The sequence below is a fragment of the Pterocles gutturalis genome, unplaced genomic scaffold, assembly GCF_000699245.1.
Source record: "Pterocles gutturalis isolate BGI_N339 unplaced genomic scaffold, ASM69924v1 scaffold21000, whole genome shotgun sequence".
NCBI lineage: Eukaryota > Metazoa > Chordata > Aves > Pterocliformes > Pteroclidae > Pterocles > Pterocles gutturalis.
The window spans coordinates 24,825-35,705 of record NW_010143938.1 but is presented as its reverse complement, the minus strand read 5'-3'; the positions used below and the strand labels follow the sequence as shown (position 1 = coordinate 35,705).

Sequence of the window (10,881 nt, the reverse complement as noted above, 5' to 3'; positions counted from 1 at the left end):
CCAGGCTGGATGAGGCTTTGAGCAACCTGGGCTAGTGGGAAGTGTCCCTGCCCATGGCAGGGGGTGGAACTAGACGATCTTTAAGGTCTCTTCCAACCCAAACCATTCTGCGATTCTGATCTAAGAATCTCACCCCACCATCACCATTGCAGTCCCAGCAGGCACATCTGCATCCCCCCATCAGTCTGCAGCACTGAGCTGCTGGCCAAGGGGATGGGACAGCAAAGCCAGCAGATACCATGGGGGTAGCAGGGGCCCAGAGAGGAGTGAGCAGCTCTGCCTGACTCAAGTTCCTGCCTTTCCAAAAAGGAAAAGCCAGAGCACAGCCTTGGAAACGCCTTCTCCTCTCTGCCCTCGTGAGAATTTGCTCACCACGGCTGTTGCAAGAGGAGGCACAGCTTCAGGGGGCTCAGGGGAGGGAGAAGCAGGCACACGGGATTTCTGCACGTGGCAGATACTTGGATAAGCAAGAGGGTGCAGAGAGATGGGGGTTTATGCCAGTCCTGCTGCCCCACCTGGGTGTAGTTCCCCAGGGACCTACTTTTCTGACCCGCTGCTGTCCCTGGTTCCTGTTCCCCAGGGCCAGATAAGCCGCGGAGCGCACTACACCCTGCAGAAGAACAGCGGAGACGTCTGGGAAGTGGAAGGCAGCTCAGGAGACAAGATCAGTGCCCCGGGGGTCTGCTTCATGATCCCCCCGCCTGACGCAGAAGCAATAGCGCTGGCAGACCGGTACGTGCCTCCCAGCCTGCCATGCCGGACCCCCCTGCTGCTCCAGCAGCCTCTGCCCTTGCTGTCACCAGCCCTGGGACACCCCACAGTGCTGCACCCCCTCCTCAGCAGTGCTGCCAGGGGGCTTCTGCCCCAATCCCGCAGCAAAGCCATGCCTGCTCGAAGCCTCAGGCTTCCTCCCCGAGGGATTCCTGCACCCTCCTGCTCATGCACAAGATCACACCAGCAAAGTGGGCCCAGCTCAGAGCCCCTCAGGTCCCCTTCCCCTCCTCTGGGTGGCCAGTGCAGTGGGGGGATCTGCCTGTCCCCCCCCTCAGCAGGCAGGAATCTGCCTGTCCTGCCTCTCCCCTGCTCTCACCGCTCCGGTGAAGATGCTGCTCTACCCCTTGGCCAACATGGGGTGAAGGTGCTTCTCCCCAACTTCCTTCATGGCTGCGCTGGGGGACCAGGTACCCCCAGCCCCTCCAGAGCTCCTGCCTGGAGCAGCGCCGGGATGGGCAACGGGGTGATGGAGGGGCCAAGGGTCCAACTCTGACCTCACACCCGCCTCTGACCTCATGCCCGTGCCGTCCCGTTTTGCAGAATTGCCGTTCACTATGCCAATGTGAAGGAGAAGACGGCCAACTGCAAGAACACCCTCCAGCAGCGCTACGAGGGGCTGAAGGCAGACAGCATCGGAGGTGCGGCTCCGGAAGGGCAGCCTGGGGCTTGCCCCTTCCCAGGCACAAAAACGCTGCTGTAGCCTTGAACTTTGGTGGCGGTGATCCATCTTAGGGGGGATGTCACCCAGAGCTTCCCATCTCCCAAGGGTCCCGAGGACAAGAGTGCTGGGATGGGTGCAGGGGCAGAGCAGCCAGCCAGGGCTCCGGGAGCCAGGGGGGACAGGGGTTTTGTGCTCACTCATAGGACTGAGCCTAGACCCAGCTTGCAACCGGCTCTAACCTGGTCCCCCCACCTCTTTATCCAGATGCTGCATCAGTTCGGGGCCGCCAGCTTCTGGCAGGGCTGGAGAAAGTGAACAGTGACCTGGACAAGCAGGAGAAAGCAATAACGGCAAACCTCCGTCCACCGCTGGAGCAGAGCCGGGCCGTGCAGGACAGCACCGAGCGCTCCAAGGACCTGAAGGTACGGGGCTGGGGGAGCAGACAGACGGTGCTGTATGGGGACCGTGCTCGCAACGGGGCTTGGGGGTGGTCCTTAATGTGGTGGGTGCTGAGCCCAGGAGCGTGCAGGCATGGAGCAATGCCTACAGCTGGCTGCTTCTTCCAGTGGAGATGGGGAGCAGCCCCTGAGTATCCTCAGAAGGCAAAACTCTTTGCCCCACTCCTGGCCCAGCTCGGTCACGGAAAGGGTGAATGGGAAAAAGGTGATGCTGCAGAGTGTGGGCTGTGAGGAGGAGAGGGGAGCCCTCAAGTTCTGATCCCGTCTCTGTTCTGAGCACAGCAGGGAGGTTAACTTTGCCACCAACACCACCAGCTCGGAAAGGAGCAGATAAAACCCTCAGGGTCCAAGGCATTGTCTCTAGGCTCCGGTGCCGGTAGCATCCTGCTCTTTCCTCTCCTTCAGACCCCTAATTAAGCCAGGCTCCGTGCCACAAACCTCCCTTGGTTTAGGAGGAAGTTCAGGTCCTGGTTACATCACCTGCTGAGGGCTGTGTCAAAACCCAAGGGCCACCACAAGGGAAAGCAAATTCCTCCAGCTGCCTGCAGCACTTTGCTGTCCAGGCAAGAACTCATCCGTTAGGCTGCAGAGCCCAGCGCTCCAGAGTCCAGCAGGTTTCTGACGGAAGTAGAGCTGGTGCGAACCACTCCCCAGCCAGAGTTTCCTTGCTAAGGGCTAGCTAGCCTGCCCCAGAAGACATACAAGTCAACAAAGTCAACGGAAAATATCCTTTTGTCCCCCTCCAGGGCTGAAAGACACCTGCCACCAAACACAAGCCCTCACCCTGACCTCCCTTCCCACACTGGGCAGCCAAGGGTTGGCTGCTTTGTAGCCACAAGGTCCTAGTTCAGCTGCTCTGAAGTCTTTATTCCCTCTGCAGAACATCACCAACGAGGTTCGTCGCATTGAACCCGAGAAAACGAGGAAGATCCAGGAGTGCGAGGTCTTCATCGAGTCCGTGCCCAACACTGGCAGCGCCACCTTGGTGAAGAACAAGGTGGAGAACACCAACAAGAAGTACGACCGCGTGGTCCAGCTGCTCAGCGCTGCCCAAGAGAAGTAAGACATGGCTTAAGTCACGGCTCAAGCCCAGCCTGACGTCAAATCCTGCAGGAGACACGCACAGCCGTGCTTAAACACCTTCCCTCTTGTGTCCTGACAGAGTTGAGGTGGCCACGCACCTCGAGAGGAGCCTCCAACAAGGCCGAGACCTGCTGTCTACCTATGAGAACAAACTGGTCACCGACGACACGGTACCGGAGGATTTGCGGGTGGTAGACCGTAAGAAAGAGGAGCTGCTGGTGAGTGTTGTCTCCAGCCAGTTTCCTACCCTATTGACACACCCCACGTACAAAACCACTTTGCAAAAACTGGGGCGGTTGCTGCTCAGCTTATGAGCTTGAATCAATTGGAGGAGAGACCCCACGTTAACCGCACTGATTCCCACAGACTTTAAATGCCAGCCATTCCCATCCCCAAACCAGGCAGCAAATGCCAGTTGGATACTTGTGATTTGATGAAAGGACTAATGGGGAAGGATAAAATGGTCTGGGCAAAGCAGCGCAGAGGTCTGATATGTGAACGAGATGGACCTAAGCAAGGCTTTGAGACCAGGTATCGCTAGGAACTGGTCACAACTGACCACAGTTGGCAATCACTCTGCTAGAAAGGCCAAGAACTGGCTGGGCCAGAATTCTACCTCCTTCTTCAGCTTTTCCATCAAGTCCCCAAGTTCAGACTAGTGTGAAAAAGCTTCCACAGGTCCTTCTGGAGCTGTTCCCTGGCAGGAACAGGGTTTAAGGCTTGCATGAGGTGCACCGAATATTTTGCACATAGAATGCTGGCTTTTAAAGAAGAACAGGTGGAGAAGGAGCAGGAACTAGCTTTTGTCCCACCAGGTTTACCAGATGGCTCTGCTTACAACGCAAGCCTCTACCTTCCTTTTCTCCACAACCTGCAGCACTGCTGCTGCTCAGCCCTTCCTTGGATCCTCTGCAGCTCCAGTGCAGTTGCTGGAGTTGATGGGGAAGAGTGACAAAAGCCTGGCATGTGTGCAACCCCAGATTCTCTCTCTCTTGCTTTTTCCGCAGGCCATGGGCACCGAGCTCCAGTCCAAGAGGTTCCTGCTCAACGAAGCAGAGCAGAACTTGCTGAGGACAAAGACGTGCTCCAACACCCTGGCCAGTAAGTTCCAGGAGCACTGTCCTGACATTGAACGGCAAGAAGCCGAGCTCTACAAACTCAACCAGCGCTTCAACAACCTCAGCAAGCAAATCGACCACAGGTAAGGCAGGGGACAGGATCTGGGTGGGACTGGACCCGTCTGGAGAGCTAGGATATTTACAGTGGGGTTGGAACCACGCTGGAGCTGGAAGAGGCATAACACCATCGTGGGCATGAGCAGTTGTAGAAGGGCTTCCAGGGAGGGCTACAGAGGAAGAGAGGGAGGTTCCTGGCGACCCAAGAGATATGCTAGTACTTCAACTGAGCTGATTTACCCCACAGAACACAGATCCTGCAGAAAGCAAAAAGCGCCTATTCCAACTACCGCACCCACTACGACAAAGTCAACCAGTTCCTCTGCAACATTCCCAACTACGAGCCGCAGGAGACCGACAACGTCCAGCAAGTGGAAACGAAGCTGAAGAACCAAGCGGTAATTCTTTCTGAGAGCACCCTGGGCTCCAGGGAGACAGAAGGAACAACACTAAAAGATAAGGAATAGAGCTCAGATAGCTTTTGAACATAAAATAGATAAAGTCTTATTAGCTTGAGTTATTTTTACGCTATAAGGTCCCACTCTCCTACCTGTGCCTTGTTTACACATAGCAGGGCAGCTCAGGAAGGTTGGTTGTAATTCTCAGTGTTGCAGTTTTAATGGCAACTTTCAAAAAGGCTGAATGAAGTGTCTGGATTTTGTGTTCCCTTTGACGTGTCTCTCTGTGCATGCAGGCGCTCCTCAGCGACATTGCCAGCAAGGAGCAGGAGGTGCAGAAGGTCTCTGCCACAGCTCAGCAATACCAGCAGGCAGTGAAGGTACGGGCTGCAGTTCTGCTGGTGGGAGAACATAAACAGAGAATCCCAGAACGGTTTGGGTTAGAAGGGACCTTACAGCCCATCCAGTGCCACCCCCTGCCATGGGCAGGGACACCTCCCACCAGCCCAGGTTGCCCAAAGCCTCATCCAGCCCGGCCTTGAACCCCTCCAGGGATGGGGCACCCACAGCTTCTCTGGGCAACCTGGGCCACTGCCTCACCCCCCGCACAGGAAAACATTTCTTCCTCACATCTCATCTCAATCTCCCCTCTTGCAGCTTCAAACTGTTCCCCCTCATCCTGTCCCTCCACCCCTGATCCAGAGCCCCCCCATCTCTCCTGTAGCCCCCTTTCAGCACTGGAAGGTGCTGGAAGGTCTCCCTGGAGCCTTCTCTTCTCCAGGCTGCACACCCCCAACTCTCTCAGCCTGTCCTCGCACAGGAGCTGCTCCAGCCCTCTGATCATTTTTGTGGCTTCCTCTGGACCCACTCCAACAGGTCCATGTCCTTCTTGCGTTGGTGGCCCCAGAGCTGGTCACAAGAGTGGAACAGAAGGGCAGAATCCCTTCCATGGACCTGCATCCTGCAAGGAGCCACCTAAAGAAATCCTAGTGCCTTTGCCTAGTGAACTGATGAGCTGAAACCAGGTTATATCTGCTCTGACGTTGACACCACGTGGCCATTAACGTGGCAACTGGCTCAGATTTCTTGTCCGTGAGAGTTTCTACTCCAAGGCCAGCACCAGTAAGACAACTGGAAGGTCAGCACATGCCTGCAGCTCTGCTGTTATGGTCACAGGGCAGCACCGACTCGAGGTCCCACCATCCTCAGCAGCTTGCCTAAAGCACAGGTCAATGGAAGAAGTCATTAAAGCCAGGCTTTAGGAGGGACCTGAGCAGTAAGGGGCGGGGAAATCTCACTTTCCTCCTGGGAACTTCTTCCCACAGGACTACGAGTTGGAAGCGGAGAAGCTACGGTCCATCCTTGACCTGGAGAATGGCCGGAACGGGTACATGAGCAAGAAGCCCAGGCTCCAGTCTCCAGCTGCGAAAGTGAAAGAGGAGGTAACCGAGGGGCAGCCTAGAGAGAGCGACAGCAGACGACAGCTTATGGGACCATCGGGGACTTTGCGGACAGTTGTATTTAGTGGCAGCAACCTTGGTCCCAGAGGGAACTGCAGGGGAGGGCACAGGATCAAGGGAGGAAGGGAGTTTTCATCATTTGTAACCCATCAACTTTTTGGGGCTGGGTTGGCCAGAATGAGAGGGAAAATGCTGGATTTAGCACCTATGAAAGGGGAAAAGGGGGAGAAAAGCTAAAAACCTGAAAGTTTTTCCCCTCTCCAGACTTTCAAACAGAGACTGAGATTTCACCACCAAAGACCACATGCTGGACAGAAATACTGCCAGCGAACGCAGGCCACGAGGTGCTTATTTATGCAGGATCTGTTTGCTACCTGCCTTGAACTCAGCCTGCCCATTGAGGCAGGCAGAAGTGTCCAGCTGCTTCTTCCTCGTCTGCATCTTTTTTTGTCTGTCTTCAGTAGGAAACACACATTGTGAGCATGAGCATCACTCTTCCCCCCCAAAGCCTGGCACATCACCACTGTAGGAGGTTTTTAGGAGAGCGCTCAAGGTTACTTCCATAGGGCTTGGCCGTTATTTCTGTTCAGCAAGTCTTGACCCCCGCTTCCCCCACCTTTTCTCACTGCATTTTTATTCTGCAGGAAGCCGTGCTGGCAGCCAAGTTCACCGAAGTCAATGCTGTGAACAGACAGAGGCTGCAGAACCTGGAGTTCGCTCAGAGCCTCCTGCGGCAGGTAAGCGATCACCAGGAGCGCCACGATACTGGAAGGACAGTCCTTTAAATCATACACACGGGTGCCTTTGCTATTACTAGTTGAACTGGAAACAGATCCAAAAAGTGTTTCAAGCTTCCAAAATAGTTAGTCAGCAGACACTTCAGTCAGACAGACAACCCCTCTGTGCTTCCTGGTCCCACCTCCCACTGACCCAAGGAGGCTCCACATCATTTTGAACACTTCTTTTGCCAAACCCATGCCAGAATTAGTGTCCCTCATAGCTAAAATCTTTGTTTTGACAGCCACGGGCATTGCAGAACGCATTTCTCAGGCTGGGAATCCACCGAGCAGTTCAAGAGCAGCCTGTTTGCAAATCCCCCTGTTCGTGTTTGCAATGGCCAACCTCCGTTAACCAAACCCAACACCCTCCTGTCGTCTTGTCACAGGAGGCACTGATAATAAACACCAAAAGTATGATTCTTTGGGGTTTTCTGACTACACATTCTTTTTTGAACAACAGCAACCAGAGGCTCAAGTGACACAAGAATTTGTCCAGACCAAAAAATCCATAAGGCCCGTGGAAGAAGTCTGGAAGTTGAAGAAAGAGCTTGAAGATGAGACTCAGCGTCGGCAGCAGCTGGAAGCGGAGATCAAAGCCATCCAGAACAACATTGTCCACCTGCAGAACCAGAAGCCCCAAGAAACTGTTGTTAAGAAAGAACTGCTGAAGAAAGTGCCCGACCCTCAGCTAGAGGAGAGCTTCCACAAACTGCAGCAGAACCTCGCAGAAGAGCAGCGCAAGAATCAGGTGCTCCAGGACGAGCTGGAGGCTCTGAAAACCAGGCTGCGCGTTTTGGAGCACGAGAAGAGGGAAGGAGGGCAGGAGTATATAGTGAAAGAGGTACTGCGTATTGAACAAGATAAAGCTCAAGCTGATGAAATCCTGAAGCTCAAAGAAGAATTGGAAGAGCTCAGGAGGCAGGAAGGAACCAGAGAGAATGAAGTCACCCTTTTACGCCAACAAATCGCTGTGCTGTCCAGCGAGAAGAACAAAGAGCAGGAGAAGGTAACGGAGAAGGAGGTGCTGAAGCTGCAGAACGATCCCCAGCTGGAGATGGAATTCCGGATGTTGCAAGAGAACAAGCAGAGGGAGAGTGCCCTTCGGCAGAAGCACGAGGAAGAGCTCAGCTTCCTCCAGGAGAAGCTCAAACGCCTTGAGAAGGAACGGGCCATCGCCGAGGGCAAAATTACCGTCAAGGAGGTGCTGAAGGTAGAGAAGGACTTAGCCATTGAGAGAGAGGTGAATGAGCTCCGGCGCCAGTATGAAGATGAGAAGTCCAAGGGTCGTTCCAACGAGCGAGAAAAGGCTGAGCTGCTCAGGAAGATCCAGCTGCTGGAGGAGGAGAACGCCAAAGTGGTCGTCCAGGAGAAAGTCCGTGAGATTGTGCGCCCGGATCCCAAGGCTGAAAATGAAGTTGCCAACCTTCGTTTAGAGCTGGTAGAGCAGGAGAGGAGATACCGAGGTGGTGACGAACAGCTGAAGAGCTGCCAAAATGAGTTGGCTGCTCTGAGGAACAGAGGGCCACTGGTAGAAGTCAAAGAAGTCATTAAGGAGGTCATTAAGTACAAGAATGATCCAGAAACCGAAAAGGAGCTACAGCGACTCCGGGAGGAAATCATAGAGAGGACAGGAGCCATTGAAAGAGCTGACCTTGAGATCTACCAGCTGAAACAAGAGATACAAGCTTTGAAAGATACCAAACCCCAAGTGCATACAAAGGAAGTTGTTCAAGAAATTCTGCAGTTTCGGGAAGACCCCAAGACTAGAGAGGAGGTAGAGTCTCTGCGAGTGCAGCTAGCAGACGAACAGATGAAGCACATTGACCTGGAGAGGGAGCGCCTACTCCAAGAAGAGAAAGTAAGACAGAAGGAGGAAGAACTTTCCCAGGTGAAGGAGAAAGTGGTCCAGCAGGAAGTAGTGAAGTATGAGCAAGATCCTGCCTTGAAAGCCGAAGTCAACTCCTTCTCTCAGAGCATCGAGAGCGAGCTGAAGCAAATTGATTGCCTCCGTGAAGAACTCCGCAAGCTGCAGAGGAGGCGGTCCGAGCTAGAGCGTCAGCTCGAAGAACTTGAGAAAGAGAGACAGGCCCGCAGAGAGGCTGAACTGGAGGTGCAGAGGCTGAGGATTCGACTGAATGAGTTGGAAGAACAGGAGAGGGAGACAACAGAACGAGTGACTGTGAAACAGAAAGTGATCCTCCAGCAAGATCCCCAGCAAGAGAAGGAGCACTCCCTCCTCAAGCTGGAGCTAGAAGAAGAGAAGCACCGGAGACAAGTCCTGCAAACTGAACTAGAAGCCCTGAGAAAGAAGCTCCTTTCTTTGGAGAAGATGGAGGTCAAAGAGAAAGTGGTCTTTTCAGAGAGCATCCAAGTGGACAAAGGAGACACGGAGTATGAGATTCAAAAGCTGAAGAGCAATCTGGAGGAAGAAAGTAGGCGTAAGAGGGAGCTAGATGCAGATATCAACCGCCTCGAAACCAGGCTGTCCGAGGTGGAATTCAACAACTCCAAGTCATCAAAGGAGCTCGACTTATTAAGGGAGGAAAACCACAAACTACACCTTGAGAAACAGAACCTGCTGATGGAAACAAGGAGACTGCAGTCAGAGATCGAACTCACAGCAACAGAAGCTCGGGATTTGAGAAACATGACCCACGTGGACAGTGGAATAAACCTGGACTCCAGATTCCAAGCTCTGGAAAGAGAGTTAGAAGATCTGAAGCAGTTATCCAGAGAAAAAGACGCAGAGATCGAGCAGCTCCAGAATCGCCTCAAGACAGTGGCTATCAAGAGGGAACAACGAGAGAACCACCTGAGGCGCTCCATTGTGGTCATCGACCCCGACACAGGAAAAGAAATGTCTCCAGAGGAAGCTCACGTGCTTGGCCTCATCGAATGGAGCCTGTTTGTCAAACTGAAGAGCCAGGAATGTGACTGGGAGGAGATCTCGATAAAGGGTCCCAACGGGGAGTCATCTGTGATCCTGGACAGAAAGTCTGGTAGAGAGTTCTCCATTGAGGATGCCTTGAAGAGCGGCAGACTAACCACGGCTCAGTACAACAGTTACCTCAACAAGGAGATGTCGATCCAGGAGCTGGCAGTTCTAGTGTCCGGAAGTAATTACACAGCGCTCGTTCCACTTTAGAAACTTTTCTTAAGAGCAGCTAGGCAGAGCTGCACCACTCGTTAGACTACCAGATCACTGCAAATCCTCACCCTCCTTCGCATCTTCCAAAACGCTACAGCCTCTGCCCCAGCCGTGCTACGAAGCCACACCGCTTGCTGTCATACACTGCAGAAAAGCACCCCAGTAGTGGAAAACACGTTTGTCAGGACTACAGCAAAACCTTCTCCCCCTCTTCATCCCTACCTATCACTCAACCTAACAAAAACCAAGACGAAAAGCTTTCGGACAGTGAAGTACCTGAAGTTCAAAGGCTCAGTAGAACCTGCAGTTTCCTCAACATATACTCACGTCATCGCATAAAAAGCTGTACACAGCAGTCATGAGAGAGACTGAAGGTCGAGACGACTCCGAGGTGACCAGCAGGAGCTGGTTAGGTCAGCTGCACATTGGTAAGCCAGACAGTTTCATCGTGGACGACTAAATGATGGCATCGTCCTCCGAGAAAACCAGCTCTGCAAAACCAAAGGTGTGCTACACATCTCAACTCGGTATCACCGCATTCGTACCCAAACACCATCATTTTGTTCACCTACGTGCCTATGCTGCTGGGGAAGAGTGAAGCAGATGTAATTTGATGGCGTCAGCCGTAGATCCAGGAGGAGCATTCCTACACCACAGAGGTCACCGAGAAGGACGTGAAGAGACGGCAGAAGTGCCAAATGCAAGAGGGTCGCGTAAAGCATGCAACTGTAACCAAATGCAGAGTGCCTTCGAAACACAGTGAGCTTACCTCATGGTTACAAGCCATTTGCGCTGATATTTTACTGGATGGAGTTACATGCAGCTACATGTTTCATTTACTTTGTGTAAGGGAATGGGAAATAGAGGGGAGTTCTATTTATAGTACAAAATAAAAATGCAGTGGTTCCAATCAGAAGTTGTTTTTTTTTTTCTTTATTAATTACG

General features: G+C 53.2%; 1 protein-coding gene across 1 annotated transcript in view; it reads left to right on the top strand.

Moving 5' to 3' along the window:
* The window catches only part of PPL (periplakin), a gene marked incomplete at its 5' end in the record, with an annotated part of 17,463 nt that extends 7,530 nt beyond the window's left edge, over window positions 1–9,933 (top strand). Inside the window, 11 exon segments of the mRNA XM_010084952.1 lie at window positions 581–732; window positions 1,315–1,412; window positions 1,700–1,857; window positions 2,774–2,952; window positions 3,056–3,194; window positions 3,984–4,177; window positions 4,399–4,549; window positions 4,846–4,929; window positions 5,875–5,991; window positions 6,654–6,746; window positions 7,249–9,933. Coding sequence (XP_010083254.1) covers window positions 581–732; window positions 1,315–1,412; window positions 1,700–1,857; window positions 2,774–2,952; window positions 3,056–3,194; window positions 3,984–4,177; window positions 4,399–4,549; window positions 4,846–4,929; window positions 5,875–5,991; window positions 6,654–6,746; window positions 7,249–9,933 — 4,050 coding nt within the window.
* Window positions 9,934–10,881: the final 948 nt, after the last annotated feature.